The 27,381-nt window shown below is 39.0% G+C and overlaps 1 protein-coding gene across 2 annotated transcripts; it reads left to right on the top strand.

Annotated features, from left to right (window-relative positions):
* Positions 1-301: 301 nt before the first annotated feature.
* On the top strand, positions 302-27,378 carry LOC134793274 (uncharacterized). 2 transcript variants are annotated; one of them, XM_063764842.1, is made up of 6 exons: positions 302-418; positions 19,345-19,424; positions 20,299-20,519; positions 20,751-21,006; positions 25,620-25,840; positions 26,934-27,378. In XM_063764842.1, exons 1-6 carry the CDS (start codon positions 388-390, stop codon positions 27,376-27,378), a joined length of 1,254 nt encoding a protein of 417 aa, XP_063620912.1. In that variant the 5' UTR covers positions 302-387. The 2 variants fall into 2 exon arrangements, with proteins under 2 accessions (XP_063620912.1, XP_063620911.1); XM_063764841.1 differs by lacking the exon at positions 302-418 and adding an exon at positions 683-714.
* Positions 27,379-27,381: the final 3 nt, after the last annotated feature.

The following is a 27,381-nucleotide window of genomic DNA, read 5'->3' as shown; positions in this document are numbered from 1 at the left end:
CCAGAACGTGACGTGTATGGCTATTATAGTACCTTAATAACCTGCAGAAATCTGTATATAAGTTATCAAACGCTATCATACCAAATATCGGCTTCTTAGCTTTATCAGAACGTCAGCTACCAAAAGCATGTGATTCAGTCATTATCATCCTTGAATATAGCGTTACTTTCCGCGTGGTGCAGTATTGATATCACGCCTTTATTATAGGGTTCGCCCCTATTGAAAGTACAGTACGTACGTGTAAGTTGCACTACTAATTTATTGCATTGATAACTAGCTTTGTATGTGGTGTATATGGTTTGGCGAGACGTTACCCCGCTACCGGCGACGGAGCGTGACGGCTATCTGGCCGGCTGCATTTGAACGCGTGCCGCCGCCGGCGACGCCATGAAGAGGATCTTCAGGAATCTTAAGCAAAGTGAGTGTTTTTAAAACATATAGTTATACACCTTAACTTGTAGGTATATGGTGAGCACGTGCTCCCGGCTTCGTCATAAAGAGGGTCTACAGAAGTGAGTGATTCAAACCTTATTGCATTGATAACTTTGTAGGTATACTTGTGAGGTTTGGCGAGACGTCGTTATTAGCACTACCACTTTGACCTATTAAGGTCAAAGTGGTGCTAATTATATTATGTATTTACAATTACATGTGTTTGTTACGGTTCTCTGACTGCCGCCGCCATGTTGAGGATCTTCAGGAATCTCAAGAAAAGTGAGTGATTCTGTACATACCTACTAGTAGTTGTTTTGGTGTGCTCTGACCAATCCGGCGGTTGTCTGGACTGCTGCATTTAACAGCGTAGGTACCTACTCCCGCCCATGACACCACGAAGTTGCCTCAAAACTATATAATTTGGAAAAATATTTTTTTGTTACAAAGTACCTATTAGGTACCTAAGATATAGATCCAAGTTGGTCCTTTTTTGCCCAAACCCAGTTCTGACTCAAACTGCTAAAATCTTATAGTTACAAGCACACGTCAGGACTTAACTAGGCCTAGAGGCGGTATGTTTTGCTTGCGGTCGGTGAAGTTAGAGAATGGTAGAGTATTTATAACTTTTCACATTCAAAAGAACTTGACACTCCAGCGAAACCGTATGATTAGCAATTCGTCGTAGCGATTGTATCTCATTCTGGAAACCGATAAAACCCGCAAAAAACCGTAATTTAAGGTCAAGAGGCTCCACATTCCCGAGGCGGATAAAAAATATTTATTTGCCGCGATTTCAACCGGCAATTAGGGGGGCGGGCTGACCCTTAACCCGCGCGTCAAGGTGACGGACTTTAGAAATTGCATCTCCTTTAATTCTGTGATCACGATTTCTTTCGCAAACGTTGAGCTATGTTTTAAGAGTCCGCAGCAAGCTCGATTCTCCATACAAACGTAGTTACGGGTCACACACATTTTTTAGCAAACTCGTTCTTGTCTTTTCTGTAGACATCGTAAATTTAAGGGAACCTAAAGGTAATTTTTACGCGGCACCTTTATTTATAGGAGCTATTTTACCGTCCTGGGTCGGGATTAAGGGTAATACGCGGGCCTATGTCCAAAATTTAAAGGACCATATGTAGGTACTCTAAAACGTTGTACAATACACTACGTGCGGAAAGGTAATTCGCAACGAGTGGCGATACATTGAAACACGACCGAAAGGAGTGTTTTAAATCGACACGAGTTTTATTTCGTCCTAATACTTTTCGCACTTAGTATCGTAATGTACTATTTCAGTACTTGAGACTCAAATAAGAGAAACGGGATATCTATGTACTTACCAGAGTCGTTAACTTTGATTGTATTGTCCACAGAAGTGACCTTTTCTAAAATGTGTTTGACCCTTACGCTTCTTATTTTAAAACGACTGGCTAGATTGCTCTGAGTCTTTGTACATTACAATAGGATAAGGTATATATTGGGGCGGAAAGGTTCTCGAGTGGCGACCACGTACCGGAAGGCGCAACGTGTGTAGACCCCCCACAAGGTGGACTGACGACCTGGTCGACGACGACGAAAGGTCGCGGGAGTCCGCTGGATGCGGGTGGCGCAAGACCGGTCATTGTGGCACTCTTTGGGGGAGGCCTATGTCCAGCAGTAGATGTCCTCTGGCTGATATGATGATGATGATGAAGGTATATATACCTATGCCTGTAATTAGTTTATGTAGCTTCACCATAGTAAAAAAATACAGCGAATTTAAGTTTTTCATGGAAAGTTGTTCTTGCTCTATTTCGTAAGGTTTTACTTAACAATAGACAAAGGAACCGTTCGGGGCCAGCTACAAATCGAACGACTATACCTACCGTATTTTCTAAAATATTGATACCTATTCATGCACTGGATGTTAGAATAAGCTACACGTAGATTTAACTGTTAAGTGTATAAGATCTTCTTTCTTACAAAAAAAACGTAAGTATATGGTGCTGTATGTAGATGTTTTTGCAATAAACGTTTTTCTATTCTATTCTTAATGGTTCTGGATAAACTACTAGTAGGGATTGCAATCCGGTCCGGCGGATCCGGTAATCCGGCCGGATCCGGCACTTTTTAGGAGCTTACCGGATCCGGTTGAAATCACCGGATCCGAACCGGATCCGGGAAAATAGAAAAAAAGACCGCACGCAGCACCCACTGCGCGTTTTAGGTGAGATAAAGGCGACGGATAGAAGAAAGAAGTTAAATAGAATAAAGAACGAATGAAAAAATCCAAATTTAGTAAAATAAGAAGATATTTAATATGACGATGATTGAGAACAGAAGAGGCTTTCCTCTTCTTTCATGTTGGTGGCACGAATCGGCACGATACGACGATTACTTAAATAATTAGAAGTAAAAATTAAAGGACGGAGATGCCATGGAAGGCATTTGTAACGACCGGTCTGGCCTAGTGAGTGACCATTCAGTGACCCTGCCTATGAAGCCGATGGTCCTGGGTTTGAATACAGGTAAGGGCATTTATTGGTGTGATGAACACAGATATTTGTTCCTGAGTTATGGGTGTTTTCTACGTATATAAGCATGTATTTATCAATATACTATACGTATATATATCGTCGCGTAGTAGTACTACCTAGAGCTAGCTAGTACCCATATTACAAGCTTTGCTTGGTTTGGGGCTACGAGTAGGTCGATCTGTATAAAATTGTCCCCATCTTGAATTATTTATTTATTTGTGATTTAGGCTATAAAACTATTTTCACGGATAAAAAATGAAAGCAAGATAATATTGGGGCGCATTTCATACAATTCTGGTTAAAAGTAAAATATCTTGTTACTAGAATGGATGTCAGCGTTACAAATAATTCCATCAAAGAACAGCTACGAAAACTTGTCCTTTCAAGGAGTTCCATTTCCCATCCCATAATTATCCCATTAACAGGCTTTGGAATCTAATCAAATTTATATTTTTATTGTAAACGTAAAAATTTGAGCAGAATGTGAATGATTAAATATAATAAAATTAATAAATGACTTAGACTTCAAATTTTATTTTTAAATTGAGATTGACTATGTGACACTTTTTAATACTTACTTTTATTTTATTGTTAAAACATTATTTCTTTTAACTTCAAATTGTTGTTTTATGAATACATTTGTAAAAATACCCTTTGTTTCTCATATAACGCATAAAACTTGAAAAATATGTCATTTAATTAACTTTAATATCCTTATACCTAACCGGATCCGGTCCGGCCGGATCCGGCCGGATTGAGGCCAAAATCCGGCCGGATTGAAAATCAATCCGGTTTGCAATCCCTAACTACTAGTTGGTATTTGTGTCCTACACCTTGGAAGCTAGCGTATTCACTCGTGCGATTATAATTTCTGTCTCGATCAATCTCTCCCAACAATCAGTGTTACGAGGTCTAAAGGGTTCGAAGAAGCTGACCTTCCATTAACTACAAGAACGCTGCCTTCCCACTGTACATATATTTATTATTTCTACTTATTAAAAGTATTAAAACGCAGCATGTTTCGTGTAAATTAATCTCCCAACAAAAGGATCAAAACGCACTATCAGATACTAGAGCCGACCCTTTCGGCCCTCCGTCGTAGACTTATGAAATGTATGGACATTCTTTGCAACAGCGTATGGCTAGGTTCACAACGGCGTTAATTTTTCCCGTATACGGGATTTTATCGAATACAGCAGTGACAGCAAACTTTGTATGGCAACTTTTAAAATCGTTTACACTGCTAGACGACTTTCCCGCATAAACCCAGACTATGTCTTTGGTTGGTGTTTTATCCTAATAGTTAACATTTTTAGTTACAATCAGGGTATTCATTCATGAAGATTTCTAAAACGAAATCACGTTACGTCACCCCAAAGTGACGCGTTGATGTCTTTTCTATCAGAGTTTACAAAAAGCATCTCGTCATTGGTCAAAGGTGTGTCAATTTCATGAACCTGGCGGTTTTCACAAAAAAAAACAGCTCTAAAGTGAACCTCCCATATAACCATTCCAGTCGCAGAATCACAAAGTGGTAACTAAATGTCAGATGTGTCGTAACAGAGTCCACACAATGTGTCTAGAATTGTTTCGAAACAAAGTGTCGTCGCCGTGTCTACACTTTTCCGTAACAAGGTGTCGACACATTTGTGTGCACTTTGCGTGCGGTTTGCGACTAAATCTGACAGCAAATTTGTGACAGCAAATGTCAATATAAAATACCTCTTGAAAACCAAGGTTTGTCAAACTACTATTAGTGTCTCGTGTGCTCGTAATTCTAGTAAGTCATCATGGGCAATGCAAATGATAATAATCGACCGAAACCATATAAACACCCAACACCCGTCAACCTTTTACAGAAAAGTTTTTAAAGAAATTCAATAAGCTACTTAGGTCAGGCAAAGAATGCTCCAAAAGTTGTAGAGGGAAATGCTCGGAACACAATTTTTGACTCCGTAACTCGGTTTGACAAGTTAGGAGGTGAACATATCAAAAGTCCCCGGCCGTAGCCCTTGAGCGGGGGGGAGAGAGGGCGCTTTGAAGGTCCCATTTTCCCGTTTTTCGATTATATCTCGGAAACTATGCATCTCAGCGACATGGCCACTTATACAAAATGAAAGTTAATTTAATTTGTTACAAGTTTATTCAGTCAATTTTTTCGATATGTTGAATAGTTTTTGAGATATCCGCTCTTGAAAGTTTATTTAGGGCTCTCAATTTTATCTTGATATATCTATATCAGTGAAGGTGCTAGGCCGTGTTTGGTATCGTTTTCGTATAAATCTGGGGTGCTGAATCCATTTAAGATATCACATTGACACCATTCCACAAAATAAAAATAAATCTTTTTAGGGTTCCGTACCTCAAAAGGAAAAAACGGAACCCTTATAGGATCACTCGTGCGTCTGTATGTATGTCCGTCTGAATACACAAAATAGTTCTTTACCTATAGATGACAGGAAAACCTATTAGAAATGTGCAGTCAAGCGCGAGTCGAAATGAAATTTGGTATAGAAATAGTTTGCGTCCCGGAACAGGACATAGGATAGATCTTATAACCAAAATCATCTTTTGAAGGTGTGAAAAGTGGCGTGGAAATTTGTACGGGAAATCAATAACCGCTGAACCGATTTATATGAAATTTGGGATGGTCTACATCTTTGATTTAGTTAAAAATGATGAAAAAACATGACTTCAAACCTAAACTTAAACAGTATTAACTTCAAGAAGTCAATTCTGAATTCCCCCCTACACCTCATTTCACACCTTTAAAGGATGATTTTTGAGATAACTTATTATATCCTGTCTCGGGACTCAAAATATATGTGTACCAAATTTAAATTAAAACTGTTCAGCAGTTTAAGCGTAAAGAGGAGTTTAAAAGAAAGTATTTTAATAAGTTTATATGTTTTTACTTCGGAATGGTGTCAATGTGATACCTTAACTAAATTTGGTACTGCGAATTTATACGAAAACGATACCAAACATGGCCTCCTAGCTTTACTGTTGTAGAAGTCAAAATAAAATTGAGAGCCCTAAATTCTTATTACTTGGCCAAACTTGTGTAGAAGGAAAAGGTAAAATAAAAGTCTTCGGCAGGAATATAAGACACAAATATATTTTTTTTTTGCGTTACTATTTCATTCATCAAATATAAACATACCTTGATTATACTATTCTAGTGAGATCCTCATAGATAAACAAAAACATTTACTTAAAAAATTACAAGGTCGAAATGTCACGAAACTTGTGAGAGTAATATGTGAAAAATAAAAACTTTTATGACAAAAAAAATCTGGACACAATTTAAGAATCACCCAATTGCGTCGAGGAATCATCTGTATTTTTGCTTGTTTCATTACCTCCTCGCTTCTTTTTTGTCCTTTGTATTCTGTAGCAATTTGTTAGATCTGAAAATAAAGATAACTTGCGTCGTCACGGATGTCGATTTATAGGTTTTAGGGAGTGCAGAATTCGAAAACGATGATCATTTTATAATCCAAGATGGCGGCTACGTATTTTGTCATAAAAGTGGAATCCAAAATAGTCATCATTTTCGAAATCTGCGCCCCCTAAAACCTATAAAACGATATCCATGACGACTTTTATGACATGGTGCATTGCCGCCATTTTGAAATTGTAAATGTTATCATTTTCGAAATCTGCGCCCCCTAAAACCTATAAAACGACATCCATGACGACTTTTATGACATAGTGCATGGCCGCCATCTTGGAATCCAAAATAGTTATCATTTTCGAAATCTGCGCCCCCTAAAACCTATAAAAGGATATCCATGACGACTTTTATGACATAGTGCATTGCCGCCATTTTTAAATTGAAAATGTTATCATTTTCGAAATCTGCGCCCCCCAAAACCTATAAAACGACACCCATGACGACTTTTATGACATAGTGCATGGCCGCCATTTTGGATTCCAAAATGGTCATCATTTTCGAAAGCGGGGCCCCCTAAAACCTATAAAACAACATACATGACGACTTTTATGACATAGTGCATGGCCGCCATCTTGGAATCCAAAATGGTCATCATTTTCGAAATCTGCGCCCCCTAAAACCTATAAAACGACACCCATGACGACTTTTATGACATAGTGCATGGCCGCCATTTTGGATTCCAAAATGGTCATCATTTTCAAAATTGGGGCCCCCTAAAACGTATAAAACGACACCATGACGACTTTTATGACACAGTGCATGGCCGCCATTTCGGATTCCAAAATGGTCATTATTTTCGAAATCGGCACTCCCTAAAACCTATATATCGACACCCATCTCGACTTTTATGACAAAGTGTTTTGCTACCATCTGCATGCAAGACATTTCTATTATTTTTACGTACAAAAATGGCCCCCTGTCAACTTTCAATCGAGATTTAATCGATAATTTTATTCGATTAATATTCAGATTAATTCAATTTCAATCTATGTTAGGTCGACTAAACTAATCGCGATTAAAATTTGAGAATTAACTTTTTTTATTCCATTAATTAGTCGAATAAACAGTTAATCGATTAATGCCCATCTCTGACCACGGCATTTTTACACTTTGAGAATATCTGAAAACAAATCAACACAAGGAGCCATTTTGCAAATCCAGTAACATACCAGTAACTTTGTTATTACTTTTGACAGCGCGTGTCATGTGTCAACACAGAGTCGACACAAAGTCGAAACATTGCAACTACTTTGTGACTGCAATATTTCTCAGCTTTAAACCATATTTATACATCATAATTAACAAGTTTCGTAGTATGTAAAGCGTTATTTCTGTTATTTAAGTATAGTATACGCATCGAAGTACTAAAAATGCTTCAAATAATATAGTTATGAACACAGGCACTGAGAAGTAAACAATTTCATTTCCGGCTAAACTAAAACAATGTGGTGGCGCGTTGATTATATTACACTTAGTTTATCAAATCACTCGAGCAGTTTAATTCCCCATAATAATTTAAGTCCTATTGTAATATAAATGCAAACAATATATAATTACGTCTTGTAATCCGTTTTAGAGATGGCGTATTAATGTCACTTATTTTTATTTAAGTATTTTTCCATCTGACAGTTTCCATTTGACAGGAACAAAATGAACGAATGAACGAATGATTTTGGCATAAAGTAGTCGCAAACAATAATGTGTGCACACGGCGACCACACTTTATGTCACTTTGTGTCATGTGTCGACCCTTCCCCATTTCTGGTAACTGTGTCGACACGGCGACGACTCTGCGACTGGAATTGTGACCGAAACAGACGGTGTCGACACAAGATGTGTCAACACCGCGTCGTAACGGCGACTGGAAATGGTTGTATGGGCTACTCGTAGATTTATTAACGAGGGGCTTTGTTTATCTATTCGTGATGGTTGCTGACTGGTTGACACACCGAAACAACTGAATTTTCTATTAAAGTCTCTTCAGGTAGTAGATTAATTGCCAAGTTCATACATGCAGGTCGCTGCCCCGCCCACTGTCGGCGAGCGCGTGCGCGTGTATCGTAATTGCATCTTACGAGAAATGAAGCGTGTGACCGTTGTCCAGGAGAAACGCACCAGAGGGCCTACCGCGAACCACATTCGACGTGTTGCCTCTCTGTCGTACTTGTAAATTTGTACGTAAGTGTGACAGGGAGGCAACACGTCGAACGGGGTTCGCGGTAAACCCTCAGTCTATATTCTCCTAACAAACGCAACAGTCGACTTGGTCAAAGCTGTTGTAGCAGCACATAGATTACGAACTGGTCACGTGCTCAATAAAGGGGGTAGGGGATATCCTTCAAAAAATTGCTCTCAAAGCTTTGAGTTCAAAACTATTACCAGATGATGCCCTGTGAGGAGAAAATACTTCATTTTTTTTTTAACCCTCTACTAGGTACCTTCTGCTGGAACCTGACGGCATCCATTTAACCCTAAAACTTTTCCCCCCCAAAATGTATAAACGGACAATTACAAATTTTGCATCCATACTGCCGTAATCTTATAGGAACTATTTAAAAAAAAACGTATTTTCTATTAGCTCTACCTACTTTTTTTCTTAGAAATTGGCTTTGATATGATAACAAGAATTTATTTCATGAATCTGAATAATATACGAATTTCCATTATGTTTTAAATCTACCTTCAACTTTTAAAGTTCTATTCGAATTAATCTTTTTTCGACTCGATATCGCGTCCGTCCGTCCGTGATCAATTATTTTTTTTTATTTGTTACCAAAAAAATTCATGATCGCCCAGAAATTTAAAGTCTGTGCGGAAAGAGAAGAGTCGTAGAATGTATTGGACAAAAAGTTTGAAAAAATTATGTACCTAGGTACCTACGTTCATGATTTGCTCCTTTAGATAGGCCATATGTATATGACATCATAACTCAATTTAACATACCCTCACATCACAGTCTGAATCTGGACATTAACCACTTTCGCTGTTCCACTCGCATTACCATAAGTGCAGGGCCCGCGTCGAATCTACTGATGTCCGTCATTACCTATTCGATACGACACACGCTCTACTGACATCGGGTCTTACTTTCATTTGTTTACATTATTACGGTCATCTTCGGGTGGGTCAATAACTATTTGTGGCACTACAACGTTGTCGGTGATCAGCCGTGCAGAAAATGCCAGGAATTTGAATTAACTAGCGACCCGCCCCGGCTTTGCACGGGTTAACAAATTGTACACCTAAACCTTCCTCAAGAATTACTCTAATGATACGTGAAAACCGCATGAAAATCCGTTCAGTAGTTTTAGAGTTTATCGCGAACATACAAATACACAAACAGACGCGGGGCGGGGGACTTTGTTTTATAAGGTGTAGCCTATGATGGGTGTTACGCAATCGAGTTGATGATCCATATATCAGCGCGAGTAATTATTATAATTCATGCATGTCTATAAGTACACATATTCCAAGAACTATTAAGTTCGGGTCATTCTACTTTCGGAAAAACTAGGAGGTTGATTATAATTTAACAATTTGTTTTTGGTTTGAACTTGGTTTTGATACGACCATGACGATCGTCTTGGTGATTGGCGCGTATCTCACGCACGGCTTTCACTTCATTTCACATGCACAAATCATCGTGAGCGATTTTCAGGGTTGTATCATACAGGGTGGATAAAAAAATAACTGCATTCCCGTTGCCAGGGAGGTTTTGGGATTATACTGAGCAACTTTTACTATGGGACCAACCCCGAAATTGCAAAAATAAATTTGGCTGTTTCATACATTTTGGCTGGTCCATTTTCTATGGGAGGGTAATTTTAATTTTCACGATTTCTGGGTTGGTCCCATAGTAAAAGTTATTCAGTATAATCCCAAAACCTCCCTGGCAACGGGAATGCAGTATTTTTTTAGCCACCGTGTATTGTAGTCGTATCGGGAATGAGCCGGCATCAGCAGAGAACGTGTTCGTGCATGGGGATACATCGGCCGGGATCGTAATGCGGCAATTTCGCCTTTTCGCCGATTGCTGCGTGCTGTGCCGGGCTGTAGCGTCAGCACAATCGTCCCATTATGGTCCACGGTGTAATATTGATATTTTTTTATTTAACTAAACTTAAGTAATTGTAAACTACAAGTCCGCCCGGGCGCGCTAAACAGACAACGCGCAAAAAAACATTAATACAACTTACAAGTTGATCCACGCCTTGATATTCGAACTTAAATAATCTGTAACTACGTAAATTATCTGAATTACGGTCCTGCTGAATCAAACTGTGTAATCATGCATAAAAAACACGATATTGTGTAACAAAAATTATACTTAGAAAAATGTATTAAGGTAAACGTACTAGTGCTCGATATGCTAATGCCCAATAGATGACACCTTGCTGTCACCTCTATTGACAATGACTCAAGTTTCAAGATGACATGTACTGGGACCGCGTCGAGCACCAGTACGTTTAACTTACCCCAATGACCCTAAAATATCGCTTCACTCAGGTTGCTAATCTGAAAAACAAACATAGTAGTTGGGTTATAGACATATTTATGTTTTGATGTGGTTTCTGCACGTCTTCTGTCACCGAATGCCAAAAATTAATCCCTGAAGAAACAATTAAACACCAAATAGTCTACTTCTTCCTCGCGTTATCCCGGCATTTTGCCACGGCTCATGGGAGCCTGGGCACTAGTTTTACACACCAAATAGTGTGTTATTGAAATTAGTGTTTATAAGAGGTTCACCTTCTTGTCTGACCAGAGAAAGTTAGAAATTCGCTCGCAACGCTTTCCTTGCCGATTTTTCACACGCGTACACCGCTGAGATGTAGATAGGCGTTAAGAATGCTACAAATTGTGCTCGCCACAATGTAATGTGATTGTAAATAGGCGTGACCGTATGCTAAAAGAGGCGATGATGGTATGTTTATGCTAATATTAGTAAATCTTACACCTTAGAAGATAAGTAATCTCAGAGTTTTTTTCATCTGTGTGATCCTGGTGATGACGTCACTTGCGTTCGTGGCTGTATTTTATAGTCCTAGGGGAGAGAGGATCACGCATCCACACACGTGGCAGGTGTATGATCCCCCAGGTGGGCGGACAATATAATATATCTACACATACTTATTCATAAAAAAAAACTAAAGTATAGATTTGTATAGGTTTCCAAATGGTCGGCAATGCAGCAGGCATAGGGTGGTGGTACCACAACCACCAACCACAGAACTTTGATGGTTGTTTTGTAACATTGCCAGATGGCAAGCCGGAATCCTCTGTTTTTTATACTTGCACGATCCAGTGCTCATTTGTCTGGCAAGAGACGGTGAGTGGAAATAAAGTTCTATGGAACCTTCGCCACCGGTATTTCCTTATTTATTTACAACACACAATTATAGTTAAACTTTTATTTTAAACAACACGTTCCAGCCTTTCTTGGTTCAATTAATGTTTAATTATTAGCCTTTATTAATTATTTCAAACTTTAACTCCCCATTTCATCAGTCGGGTAAAAATCTTTGTTAGTAAAAGTTGTGCGCTGTCGGTCTGCGCGGACGCAGGTTCCCACGCAATTATCAGTTGCCTGAACTACCCTTAATTTCAGTGCTTATTTAGCTGCCTTTACTTGTAAACACTCGTGGCTATTATGTGCTTCTATTTTGTGTAATTGTGGTGCGGGTTTTGTGTTGTGATTTGTGATTTGTGATAGTTTCCGCAATAGTTCACGAATTAGATGCCTTTAGGTTTTAACAGATTTGAAGGCGAAGATGGTTTTACTTAAATAGTTTTATTTAAAAGGAGGATTCCACCGCCTTCCCTTAGTTCGGCGTTCTTGTACAAAACGAATTTTATTTCGTGCACCTACTAGCAGGGCCGTCTTAAACGATGCTGGGGCCCTTGGGCACATAATAATTTGGGGCTCTTTTGGAAAGTAAAGAAAGCAAAATTGAACTAACATTTTTCTACTATGACCTTCTATTTATTATGGGTAATCAAATATACTGTTACTGTCTGATCTCGGGGCCCCCTGAGGATGGGGGCCCTGGGCACGGGCCCCGTGTGCCCTTCTGGTAAAGACGGTACTGCGTACTAGGCTTTTTTGCCAACTTTTGAAGTCGTGTATTATTTTTTTAAACATTTTTTGAGCGCTTGACAAATAAAAATATACTCCTTCCCCTAAAAATCTTCAGAACTTTGGCGTTTGTACGGGACAACGACAGGCGTTCGTGGAACTCCAAAATCAATAATTGTATGCGTAAACCACGGATATGACCCAGTTGGAATTCAACCTACAAGTCCTGCGACCTTAAGGTTATATATTTAGAATTTCCAGTGTCAGTTCCAGGTCAGTTCGGATCGTATTGCGTAAGCCTTAATAAGGCCTGTCGGCACAATCATTATGTACTTAAAAAAAATACATTTATTCAGATGAAATATAGTTGGTCAAGCAAATCATGTCAGTAGAAAAAGGCGCGAAATTCAAATTTTCTATGGGACGATATCCCTTCGCGCCTACATTTTTCAAATTTGCCGCCTTTTTCTACTGACAAGATCAGCTTGACCAACTATAAACCCTATTTTACAAATATTGGTTGTGCGCACAGTCGCGCACACTGGTGGAATCCCGCCTTAAGAAATCGGTCAAGTCCGTGGTCCATGTGATAACTATTCAAAACAAATGATGTATCCTCGTAAGTCCCCACGTACTTGTACAAGTACAAATTAAATTCGAATTTTGAAGTCTTATAGAAATAAAAGAAAGTTCCAAATTCATAATCGCAAAAATTGGCTTGAGTGGGTCTTACGAGGGTATAATTTTTTTCGACCTTTCCTTTCTTCCTACTTGTATCACACATTTTATAAATTCATAGCTTGCTCTCGTCATGATGTATCTCGATAAAGCTTCCCACATAAAACTTAATGCTATGTGTTTCCAATTCATTGGGGCGTGTCCTCTCCAATAGTAGGTGGACCAACATAATAGCTATCCGATAATCATCTGCCTAATAATAAGTTTACACTAATTGATGTTCAAAGTTCAAATCTCGGTCGTAGACTTAAAAGTTTAAAGATGTTTGGAGAATTTCTAGAAACGGGCAAAATACATAAGTTATTCAAGCCTACGGGCAGGATAATACCAATGTTATTAATGCCTAATCTTGCTAAATCATACTTAAATGCTAATTTGTATAAGTACTTAACTAAATATCTACTTTTTGTGGCGGTGGCGGGTGACAATCTTACTACATGTTAAAGATCAACATATTTGCTAGTTTTCTAACTACATATGATTAAATAACAGAAAAGCATTATTCAATTGAAACAACATTAAGCTCATGGTATAATAATATACTCCGCCTGGTACTCTATTCCGAGATTCGCGTATGACCTAACTGACACGGGCCTACGTCATCATGCTGTTTACAGGTTCTCAAACTTTAAAATGTGGGAGAATTTTAACCAACGGTGAAAATTATTTTAACGGCATTAATTTTAAGTTATTCATGTAGAAACATAGTAAAATAAAACAAATCTAATCTATTAAATTAAACTTTATTTATCTATACAAGACAAACGTTTGAAAAACTAATTCACAGTTACACATTAATTACCAAGCTTACGACGTGAAAAGTTTGGAAAACACTGCGACTGCTGACACTGAGCGAGAAGGAAATAACAATTAACACTCGTTCGACAAGGATGACGGTCAGTGCATGAAGTTATCTAGATCCGAATTGTCAAATGTGACAGCGCTATCCTGTGTTGCCAGTAATGTAAACAGAATTACCCGAACGTCTGAAATTTCTTTTGTGAATCGGAAGATATTGCTAACGAATAATTAAAAATGACGTGTTATTGTAAAATTTAAGATAAAATACATATAAATGAAAATTATAAAATTATAAAGAAATATTTTAACTTATTAACCATAGGTATAATGTACCCATGTAACATGTTATGTTGAAATAAAGTGGCAATGTTATTGTGACGTAGGCCCGTGTCACTCTGGGAATAGAAGACCATGTTTTATTAGACCATGATTAAGCTTTTTAAAAGGAATTATTTCGGTCCCATATGTAGGTACATCTGAAAACACATGTCATTATTAACACAAGTTACCTACAGGTGCAATTAATTCACCCTTTAATACCATCGCTGCATCAATTAGCGTAACTCGTAGGTAATTCAATTACCTAACCCTAAAGACAACAAAGAAATAAAGACTATTAAGAGTATTCTATCTATCTATCTAACCCCTTTGATAGTCACGCTCTTAATTTTGCATACTAAAATCGGTCATGTTCCGCGGCAGCGAAAGGTTTACATTGGGTCTTTCACCCCCTCTCGCAGTGAACATGTTAACATTCTTCCCGCAACTCACGCCACTATCGTCACCACAATCGCTCTATTAACACCAAATATTTCGGATATTTCGGCTGCAGGGGTGTCACGAGGCTCCGATGCGTGCACGCACGTTTTCGACTCGCCCTTCCAAAACGACTTAAAACAACCAAAAACCGATGGCGTACACACCTTTTTCAAACGTGAAGTGTTATCGTAGGTGTGATTTAAAAAGGTGTTATGTGCCTTATAGATTCAACGGTCTGTACGCTTTAACTCTCCGCGTGAGTTCGGATCGTGTCTGGAATTCCTGTGGATTGGTCACATTCCCCTCATAGCGATATGCTCGTGCGTCCCCTAAACGATTGTCTTCGATTTTCACGGACCATAAGTCATGACTGTACGAGCGCAAAAAATGAGTAAGTATAAAAGTTTCGAATCGAGTTTGTATGTTATAAGTTTCGATAGTAATTGGACTCTTATTTTAATAGTTTTTTTTTTACAATCGTGACAGAGTGTGTAGCTTTTAAAGTCAATACAGAAGTGTAGAAACGTTTTTCATAGCCATAGGCGCGTTGATGTCGTTTGTTCTCATAAGGACATCTAATACACCGGTACATAATATTGCGGTCATGATGATGTGCGAATTTAATATCTAGAGAGAGAGATTTAAATATCGTGTAGCTGATGTTATCTAAGTTGTCTAAACATATGATTTAATATACAACTAAGAATTAAGTAAAAAGCGTAAAAAGTAGCGGGGATAAACAACCACTCACTTTCCATTTTTCATTGTAAAACTCCTAGTTAAACGTTACGTTACGACTGAGTTTTACGGTAGTTTGCGTCACATTAACGTGTAAAATACGAACGTTAAAACTTAATAAAGTTGACCACAAGTGAACATATTAAGTGACCACAAAGTAACAAGTGTCGATTTGTCGGCAAAATGTGTCTGAAGACTATCAAGTATTTGTTCTGCGGTGAGATTATGTTTAGCACAGTTGTTGTTGAGAGACTATAATCTTCTCTGTGTCTGGATATGTGTGGCGGATTGCCTTTTCTGCACAAGATTGGATTAAGAGTAGTTAACCAAATCCTATTACCGTTGTTAAATATAAAATTACCTCTCACAAAAATCTTAATTTTTGTGCGCGGCGCATTGAATCTAAAAGACATCTCTCTGCCGATCTAAAAATCATTTCAATTAAACACCATGAGTGTCATTTCAGAAGAAACTGATCAATTTGTAATACAATTCATACGAGTATCCCAAAAAAACACATACCCATGTAAACACACTACATACACAATACAAAATGGGTACCTACCCTTATGAAAGTCATAAGCAAACAGTTGCTCAATGCGGTTTTTTGTACAGTTTTCAACAAATTGGGAGCCTGACAAACTTATAACAGCCTAACGAAAAACCAACACAGGTGCTATTTATCCAATTTAAAGCGTGAGAGTGCTAAAACAACTCGTTTAGACACGGACATTGTGCTAGACATTAACACCTGGCAATTACTTAAAACGTGACTGTTCCTTTACGATTCACACGATGGGCTACAATGGGACTTAAATGGGATCGATAAGAAAATTGCGTAAGACGATGTCTTGATTAGGGACTCTGGGAATGTAAGTGCCGTGAAAATGCCTATAAATTTCTGGCTGGACGTGTATTAGCGAGTTTCAATTAAATTATTGGGTTGAGAATTGCATTTAAGTAAGTGGTTTAGGATTCGTGTAACATTACATTTTTATGAATGAGATAATGTTTTCTTATTTAAATAGGTGTACAATTTACTATCAATAACCGATAAAGGTAGCCGAGTTGTTTAAAAAAAATGCAACGCACGGATATCAGAGACATGACTTATCTAGATAGTGTATACTTGTATAGGTTTATAAGGTTTCGTTTGGTAAGGTACTAAACTTTAAAATAGTATAGGTACTAATCTACTAAATTATCTAGTCTTGTCCGATGCTTACACTTAGTTTCAAGAAAGTGTAGTGAAATTGTTAAAAAAGGAGCGAAATTTGAGCTTTACAAATTGGTCCTCATTTTGAGATCACTCGCACTAAATATGCACTTTAACTCAACTCAAAGTGATCCATTTATAAAGTACGAAAGTGAGTACTCGTATATACATGTATATTTCATTAATATGTATTTGTTAATTAAAACTCGTCTAGTTTGCCCTAAGTGTAGCGTGCTGTACCGATAGTAAATAATGACACGGGCATGGTAATGAATTAATAGGGGCAGACCCGAGGTTAGCCAAGCGAGCCCTGGGGCTCCAGTTTAGTCATCAACCGGTTTACAATAGTAGTAGTCGCCAAAGATATATCGGAGCGGTCAAGGTGTTCACATATATTTGAACAAAGCAACTTTCTAGGAAGCGTAAAGCCAGGAAATTAGAAGGAAACAAAATATATAGATCGCGCGCGAAACTTGGGCGGGGCGGTTCAAACCTTCAAACTACTACAAACTTCATGGAACAATCCTAATTCAGTCGCTAACAATACAGATGCTCAAAAATATCTGAATAAGAACTTTAACGTATTGATAAAGAGGCTTCGTTCAAATATTTGTGAACACCATGGTTGCTCTGATATATCCGATGGCGCCTGTAAAAAAGAAACGAAAAGTAAGCATTGCATTGAAATCGACACACTTAGCATATAAATGCATGCATTATTTAGTTTTCTAGCTATTCTTTTTTTAGCTAGAAAACTAAAGGAGGGTGAATCTATTATGTAATTCTCTGAAACAATAAAATTACATAATTAAAGTAATTATATAATAGAGCTATGAGAGTAAAACGGGTACGTTACGTAGGTCAACGGCCTACCCTCTCTCGGGGAGGAGAAAAAAAACAAATGTATACTTATATATAATTTATGCAAGAAATAAGAAAATATTTTGAAAAATTCAACCCTTAAAAAAAGGGGGGGTTATAAAGGGGATGAAAGTTTGTATGTTACCATGCAGCCACACACGCAAGGTCTGAAATAAAATTTGAACACTTATTCTAAAGCTCGCTTATCATTTGTACCTGTTTTAATAGGTACAGTATGCGATAATCACTTCCATTCTATAACAACGACCAAAGTATAACATGTTCAGCATATTGGCAGTTTCGGAAGCCATATTTCGGAGCAACTGTCCGTTGTATCATCAGCCCCATAACCCAGGGCCAGTCGAGCGCGCGCCGCAGCCGCCGGCGGAAGGATTGTGCGCGTACGCTTGTTATAGTGTCAGTTCGTTTACGAGTTTCGCGGGTGTATGTTTCTATTTGTTGACATATTTCGGAGCAATTGTCGTTTATCATCAGCTCCATAACCCAGGGTCAGTCGAGAGCGCGCCGCAGTCGCCGGCGGAAGGTTTGTGCGCGTAATACGCATGTTTATAAACTTCGCGTTTGGTTTACGAGTTTCGCGGGTTTATAAGTGTTAGTTTTTATTAGTGTTCCGTACAAAACTTTGTTCACGGAACACTTATTTGATACGGAGATGTGCTAGTTATTGTCGTGTTCGTAAATTTTGTAAGTGTACATACTAATTTATTATTATAATTAAGCTTTTATGTAACTTGCAATGTTTGTTTGTAATATGTTTGTTCACGTCAAATCTTGCTAAATTAGACCCACTTCAATCGAATAATGATTCGATTGAGCTGAAACTTCACATGTTACATTAAGTTGGATGACAATGCAATATTATGGTACCATCGAGCTGCTCTGATGATGGACTCAGGAGGTAGCCATAGGAATTTTGTTGTAAAACAAAGCAACCGAATTGTGTTTGGGTTTGTTAGAATTGTCTCGATGGGTATTAGTTGCCTGATGCAGGAAAAGTATAGTCAGCGATAAAAGCTTGAATCAAAAATGAAATCTTTGAGAAAAACTTATTATACAATAGAATACAATACAAATACTCTTTATGCACACCTCAATAAAAGGAGACAATACAAAAGAAAACAGAAATACAAGCAGAAGTAAACAACAGGCGGTCTAATTATAAGTGATGTTTTATAATTTATAAGTATATATGTTTTTAAACTTCTTCTTTGCGAAAACACATAAATGTTAAGTGATGTGATAATTTACGTACCTATTTTGCAAATAAAATAATAATAAATAAATATTTTGAGGATAATCTAATCACAACCCAAAATCTATAAGATGCAATTCTAATTTGTCAGAGGAAAAATATATTTAAGTAAATTACTTTTTAGGCTTCTTCATGGGCTAGACGTTACACCGATCAACCTAGTACCATGCAAGCTTTTCGAAAAAAAAACCTAATATGTATTTATAGATAGTCAAGCAAATCTTGTCAGTAGAAAAGGCGCGAAATTCAAATTTTCTATGAGACGATATCCCTTCGCGCCTACATTTTTCTAATTTTACCTACGCATATTTATAACTTGTTTTAAATAAAAAAAAATACTTAAATGTTCTGCCTGTTTTCTGTAGGAATATGTTTAGGTATACCGATTTACTTGCGTTACCCAATTATATAACGTTGTTGCAACCGACGGTCCTTAGACAAGTTAATTGAACATGTAAAAATGTGTCGTTTCAGAAATTCTGTTCAAAGAGCTGCCGCCGCCTTATCGGGAGAGCGAGGATGTCCCCGGCGATCCACAGGAAACATATGAGCCAGTAAGTATTAAGTATTTTATGTTATCTGTACAAAAATAGTAAAGTTTAAAAACTACTACCTACTTTTATTTTTTTATTTAAACTTTATTGCACTTAAATATTTAAGTGCAATAAACAACGTACAAATAGCGGAATTAAGCTTATTGTTTTTGTAGGTGGGTATTCTCTAAGTTATGTATTGTTTGGGAATGCGGGATTAAATAGGGTTTTTCAATGTTTGTAAATGTCGTGTTTTGAAACCCTCGCAACGCTCTTTTCATCTCAAAGGTTAAAAGTCTCAGCGATCCAAGGATTCAATCATTATACATACTCCGATCGGATCTGATCGATGCAAATGATTTATTTTCCGAGCGAGCGCAAAGCGTCTCCGTTGCAGTTTAGGCTAAAATGTGGCTTTTCATTAGAGGAGGGTCTTGCACATGGGGTATAAGGACCTTTTTCATCACACTCGCTCAGTAAATGTGGAATTGCACGCAGGTTTAGCGTGAGTTATAGAAAAAGCGTTTTCCCTAGGGAGTTACGAAGTTTCTAGTGCCATAATTAACAGTTTTTTGTCTTTATACTTGATATTTGTATCGCAAGTGTGATGAAAAACATTGTGTGTAACTCGGGGCGTAATAATATTGCAAACTCGAGTCTATAAATCGCTCCGGCAAGCCGTCGCGATTTAACTTACTCTCGTTTGCAATATTTAACTTACGCCCTATGTTGCACAATGTACTATTAGGCACGGAACGCCTCAAATGCTCAAACAGTCAACTGACGCGCGCGGCTACAGCACAATATCAACCTTCGTGCATTTCGACAAGGTTCACGATGACGCGCCGCGCACGAGAGGCGTGGCGTTCAAGTTAAATCGGTATCTTCCTTACAGAATCCCATCCCACCATGCGAAGTGTTGGACCTGCTAGCCAGCTGCAAGATCCCGGGCATTCCGGCCCAATCCGACGTCGAGTACGCAGAGATCCAGGAACCGGTCCAGGAGATGGGTCTGTGGCACTCCACGCCGCTGGCTCATCGGCACAAGTCCAAGATATCGCTCACGTGGGTGCTCAAGGAAAATGCAGAGAATACGAAACCTCAGAACGACGTCAGGTACATACCAATTTAAAAAGAACCCTACTAGCCAACTGCAAGACCCCCACTCCGACGTCGAGTACGCAGAGATTCAGGAACAGTCTGCAACAGCCTTACTGGGGCCTAAGACATTTAACGTAGGTAGTTTAGATTTTCTGTGATAAATTTTTACTTACGTGTAATTATTCACTAAATATTGTTTTGTACACTACAATATAAAAACAATATCCCCTCTATTCTTTCTATTAGATACCAGCGCCAATTCGAAGACCGTTTCAAAACCACCAAGCTACGCGAAACCAGAGTCGTTGGTCGGAACGAGTACTACCACAACCTTCGGTTCCGGAGCGCTTGCGAGGAATTCGTCAGTCAAGACACGCTGTCAGACGAGACTAGTACTGAGGAGTATGTGAGGAGAAAACACAGGCATAGGCATCGGAGGAAGAAGAGGAATCAGGAGCGGTTCGGATACGATATCAGGGATTTGGACAGCTTCCTGAGTGAGGTATGTCGACCTATTCATATTTTTTTTATCTATAATTCTACATGCCAGAGCTAGCATTAGTGCATCAAGCTGTAATCGCTATATCGTTACAACAAAAACTCACTTAGTAGGTACTCGAACTCCAGAGTCTTGGAAAACTGCCATCGTCACAGTCATACACAAAAAAGGAGACATTTCTAAACTCGCTAACTATCGCCCTATAAGCCTCCTTTCACATACTTACAAGCTTTTTTCCAAAGTCCTTTGCAACCGCATCACTCGTAACTTTGACGAGTGCCAACCTCCCGAGCAGGCCGGCTTCCGAAGCGGATTTTCTACGGTAGATCACCTACACGCGGTAAAACAGTTGATGGAGAAATGTCACGAATACAACCGGCCCTTGTGCATGGCCTTCGTCGATTATGAGAAGGCCTTTGACAGTGTCGAACATTGGGCCGTGTTTGACGCTCTTCATCGCTGTTCTATAGATGCACGCTATGTTGATTTGCTTCGGGAGCTGTACGGCTCGGCAACCATGCAAGTCCGTCTTCACAAGACAAGTGACCCGATTTCCATCAAGAGAGGCGTGCGACAAGGAGATACCATTTCACCCAAGCTTTTTACGGCGGTCTAGAAGACGTCATAAAAACGCTTGCATGGGACAAGACCGGTATTAACATCCATGGTATCTTTTTGTCCCACTTGAGATTCGCCGACGATATTGTTTTGTTTGCCGAGTCCCTGGATGATCTTCAAAGCATGATTCACGGACTATACCATGCTTCTCTAAAGGTAGGTCTTAAGATGAATATGTCCTAGACCAAAGTTATGACGAACATCACTGGCAATTCGAATCTCACCATAACGGTGGGAGCCGAAGAGCTGGAGGTGGTCGAGCAATACGTGATTACGTGTATCTTGGACATATTCTATCTTTCGACAAAAAACAACAGGAAAAGGAGATCTCCAGAAGAATCCAGTTCGGTTGGGCAGCATTCAACAAATTTACGGACATCCTTAAATCTGAAAACTCGCCTCTTTAATCAATGTGTCCTGCCCACCATGACTTACGGTGCCGAGACATGGACGCTCACTAAGGGGGCTGTGCATAAAATACGAGTAGCACAAAGAGCCATGGAGCGCACCATCATGCTCGGCATTAAACTGCAAGACCGAGTGAGGAATGTCGAAATCCGACGCCGCAGCAAGGTGCGAGACGTGGGTGACGTCATCACCAAGCTTAAATGGAGTTGGGCGGGACATGTTGCTAGGCAGAGTGATGGCAGGTGGACCAAAATGTTGACAGATTGGTGGCCGCTTTCGGATGAAAGAAGCGCCTGGCGTCCGTTGGCTCGTTGGGTGGATGACGTTCGGAAAATCGCGGGGTACTTTTGGCTGAGACTAGCCCAGGACCGGGATAAGTGGCGTACACGAAGAGAGGCCTATGCTCAGCAGTGGGCGACTGAAGGCTAGAATGATGATGATGATGATGAGTAGGTACTAGTACTAGCACAAGTTAAGAGCTATAATGAACCGTGGTAGTACCAAATTAAGGTTTCTTTTTGCAATTAGGTAGTGAATTTTGGTCCCTCCTGTCACCGTTACCAACCGTTACTCCAATTAACGGTACCTATATACCTACACTTTTAAGTTTTTTTTATTTCGTACCTATTACGAATGTAAACAAGAATTAAAAAAAACGTGTGTCAGTAAAGCCTTTTTGTAACGGATCTGGATCAATTAATTTTCCCGAATCTTTGGCGATAACAGGCAAAGTTATGTAAAGACTGGAATTGAGACAATTTGTGCTTGCCAAAAAAAGCGATGTAGAGCAATTTCTCTCCTTAAGGTCACAAACAAATTTCGATGTACAGTTTAACGCTGATATCAAAATTACCAAATACAGAAATCGATGAAGTAGGTACTATCTTTTAAAAATGCACTGGCAAAAACGTTTTGTACTCGTATCTCGTAAATGGAACCCTGCAGATAGGTACTCGTAAAAAGGGTTGAATAAAAGAACAGTTTCAATTTGCGCGGAAAGCAATTCATCTTTCGGTTTCGACACGATTCGGGATCTCGACAAAAGAATTTTAAACTCTGCAATCTCGACCATTATTCATATCTGGGATATTATGAAATAATAGTAGGCATTCCAGCTTTGTTTGAGGGAAAAGTCGTATAAGTGTAGTATAAGCGGATGTTGATAGGCTGTTTTGGGTATATAAGGTCTTGTAGGAGCTTTTTGTGCCTTACGGTCCGAGCGATGATGTTCCAACAACTTACCAAGCGCATGTAAAAATTGCATTGATCTACTTTTATTTTAGGAAAATCACCCTATCCCTATAGATCTAAAGGGAAATGATAAAGACACACACAGCTAGTCCTACTTGGTGAACTCATAATTAGTAGGTTTAGGTACCAAATTCCAAGTCCCTGTACCACCGTAATAGAGATAAAGAAGTATGCGGTAGGTTGTAGGTTGGTTCGCTTGAGTTCACGACTCCAGCGCTTGGTAAGGATCGTGAACATACGCCAAACATAAACCCGATCGCCGTTCTCAAATCTCGAAATTGGTGCAAAATTGGACAAGGCATAAATTGCACGTCATTTACAACATCGAGATACTTTCCGGACGTTTAATGAAGAGTTTCGAGCCGCTTATCCGCATTTTGCTTTCGATATTAAATCTGTGGATAATAATCCTTATGACAATGGGTTTCGTGTTGTTTCGCCGCTCGCATGCAACGATTACACGGTCAAACAATGGAACCAGTATTTTATCGAGTAATTCTCATTATATGGGATACGTCCGCTGGATTCCGACGGTAAATTAAAAAAAATATTTTGAGTCTAAACTGTCTAAAATAACGATTTTGTAAACCAAACATCAGCTCCTGTGTAGAAAAAAATCGACACCCTTTTGTGATTCTCATGAGATTACATATATCAAATCAGACATGGCGTACGAGTATGTCGCTGAACCATAACAAATTCCAGTATAACAGTCCTGACCTACTTTTCCCGGATTTGTCCCATTATGTAGATAGGTACATACTTAGGTTTTATTAAAAAAAGTAACGAAAACCAAGTTCCAAGTTTAAGAAATACGATCTAGTCAGTTTAGTCAATATTCATTATTAACCAATAACCTCATTTTTCCAAATGTTGGGTCTATAGGCGCAGGATTATTTACAGAAAACCACAATAATTTTGAAATGAAATGAAATGCGTTTATTTGCTTAACATTATGTACAGATAAGATGGTAGAGTCAATAGTATTATGTCTAGATAATGTCAATACCTTATACCTACTAGTAGCAGTTAGTAGTAGTTTAAAAACCAGTAAGGCCCAAAAAGCTTGCAATTTTATTCACGTTCTAAATAATGTGGTTCGAAAACTCGCGAATTAAAATACTGCCAAAAATCTTTTCACTGCGCCTGCACTGCGATTATCTCAAGTAGAAGGGCCATTCATCAATGCGGTTTATTTAAAATAACGATATGTCTGCGGGGTTAAATGTCACGGTGTTAATTGCCTTCCATGATGCCATATGTCACGGTTGAAAAATGTACGGGTCGCGGTCCATTTGTATGGCCATGTATTATGTGTTCCGTTCCACGTCGGATATCTTCATTGAGAGAGCAACGCGATCGTTGACCGATAGGTGCCGCTAGCGTCTATGTAGTCGCTCCGCCCCACGCCGTGACGTAGTTCTTCTTAATCTAACTAATGTAAAGTGGTCCAGATATACTTCCTTCTTCTTTCAAGTCTTATCCTATGGGTCGGCTCTCGTAATACGGTGTCTTCAGTAACGTCTATCTTGGGTTGTCTCGGATGATAATTTTGCATCGTCGTCGTCAAGATTCTTAGACAAGCTGCATCCATGTTGTCTAGTCTACAGTCTCTCGCGTATCTTCGATTGCTCGCTAATCTCCACCATGCACCTTTCTCGTAATGTGGCGTTGGGCTTCTCATGACGTGGCTAATTTGATCGGACTATCAACTCCGATAAAATTAGCCGAGATTATTTTGTGAGTTTTTCAACCGCTATGCGCGTAGAGAAGCGAATATATTTCGGATGGAATTCGCCAGAAGGAAGCTGCGGATTTGGGTTATCTGTGCATTGCTGCTTTAGAACGACAGCAACAATAAGACTGCGTAATGGGATAGTGATTTCTTTACTGGTTTGCTCAAGTGTTGGACTCGCTCCGGCTTGGCGAGCGATTGAAATGACTCTTATTACCTCAGTTGATGAGATTTTTAAATTATTAACAATAGATTTGCTACTTTTTAATCTCATTACTTAAATTGCGGTTGAGCTCGCTGTTATTTAATATAAGCATTATCCTGGTGAATAATTGAGACTGTTTAAACAGTTCATACAACTAACGATTTGTCAAATTGCAAAAGTTGCCTAAGGTATGTCGTGGCCAAGGACCCTAAACCCAAAAGCGTAAAATTTACTAATCAAGAAAAAACACTTCATTAATGAATCAGTTAACGTAAATAAGCTCGTAGGTAGGTACCTAGTGCTAAACACTGTCCCAAAAATTGACAGCTTGAATCTAAATTTTGCTCTCCTCAAATAACAAAATGTCAGTACCTGATACCAGCCATTTATTATTTTCAGGCATCAATAGACCGTCCAGGCAACATTCCAGTAGTGATAGCATATCCAACAACGCTGTACCAAACCCAGAAAGACCTACAAAGGGAGCTCACGCTGCCGCTCGGTACGGTGGTCAACGCGGTGTTCAAAAACAAGCAGTGGCTGTACGTGCAAACACCACACGGGGATGAGGGATATGTCATGTACAGCGCGTGTCTGCCGCTCGGGATACTGCCTAATAGGTACGTTTACCTCAACGCCTCAACCATACACTGCCCTATTTTTTTTTTCGTCCATCAGGACAGGCTAAAGCTCTAAGCCATACTGCCTAGTCATAAGTAGATTTTTTGTCTTTTCAGTAAGTTCAATCCGGTAAACGTCTTCAGTAAATACTATTCATATTAAGTCAATTCCGATAGTAATGTCTTCAGTAGTCTTCATTTTCAAAATACTTTAAGTAAAAGCGTCTCTTCCAGTTATTTATTTGGTAATATCCATTAAACATCCATTCTCATTCTGTTTCATTAAAATCATTAAAATTTTAAGGATCTTGTAAGGAGACGTTACAAGGGCCTGCGTGAGCTACCCAGCGTTGACGCCAGAATGGTGGTTAAACGCGTTTCGTGATCAATTTTTCGTTATCTGCACACTTCCACATAAATTTACTGCATAATACGCTATCAATATTACACTTTAAACAACATTAATGAGCAAAAACAAAGAAATGAATCGCGAAGCGACACGACCAATTTGGCGGTATAACAAAAACAAAACTCAACTCTTATTATGTTTTGTTACTTTTGTTAAAAGCAAAACTCTTATTATGTTTTGTTACTTTTGTTTTCCATACACTGCCCACTAATTTTATTATTATACTAATGAAGCGTTTACGAAGACCGTTGTTGTCACCTAAAAGGTGCTTTTTACTTGAAACAAAACACCGTTAGCCTCACTTTTCAGATACTGCCCGAATGGTGGTATTCCACCTGTCCAATGTCATTGCGTCTCACTCTCTCATTGAAGCAAAATGTGAGACGCAATACATATTGGACAGATGGAATACCACCCTAAGACACTATTATAGGAAGCGTGCATGAACTGTAGGAGGCAGCACAAGAACCCCTGTTTATTGGTGCAAAAACTGCGAAATGTAAATGTCAAACTTAATATGTATTCTAACAAGATGGCAGAACCTACAACGCGCACGGTAGGGAGCAGCACTGCTTTAATTTGAAGTGTCAGTGTCAAGCTTAAGTTTCCGATTTAGGTCACAAGATGGCAGATCCTATTTCCCAGGCTAAGCTAACGTAAAATTTACCGTTTTCTATATTCCAGGACGTCCCAAAAGAAGACGCCATGCTGGGAAAGCAGCACTGACATCTACCCTCGACCCTGCGGCAATCTAACCGACAACGAAAAAGAACAACTTCGCACCCGCACCCGCTCCGAAACCCGCTACAAACCGCGCAAGCAGCGCTGCGCGGAAAAGGATTTTGACTCCTTATACTTAAGGACCAAATCCGTCTGCTCCAATATAGACAAAATAGAAAAAAAGTCTACCATAGACAAAAGAAAAACAAAAAGACAGACGTTGTTAGTAGTGAATAGTGATTATAAAGGAAGTGTGTTGAATAAAACGTTGACAGTGAGAGAGGGAGATGTGGTAGTGTTGGTGGAAAGGGGAGAGACTGATGTGGATGCGGACTGGTTCTATGTGAGGAAAAGAGATGGTAGTCAGGGGTTTATACCGGCCGTTATAGCTGGTCATGGGTATATTTAAATT

This window comes from Cydia splendana, chromosome 8 (assembly GCF_910591565.1).
Source record: "Cydia splendana chromosome 8, ilCydSple1.2, whole genome shotgun sequence".
Taxonomy (NCBI): domain Eukaryota; kingdom Metazoa; phylum Arthropoda; class Insecta; order Lepidoptera; family Tortricidae; genus Cydia; species Cydia splendana.
This window is presented reverse-complemented; position numbering and strand designations above follow the sequence as displayed.

Coding starts and splice junctions, on each gene's coding strand:
- LOC134793274 (XM_063764842.1), top strand. CDS start 388: ATGAAGAGGATCTTCAGGAATCTTAAGCAAA. Junction 419..19,344: donor CTTCAGGAATCTTAAGCAAA/GTGAGTGTTTTT, acceptor GTGTCGTTTCAG/AAATTCTGTTCAAAGAGCTG. Junction 21,007..25,619: donor TGGACAGCTTCCTGAGTGAG/GTATGTCGACCT, acceptor TATTATTTTCAG/GCATCAATAGACCGTCCAGG.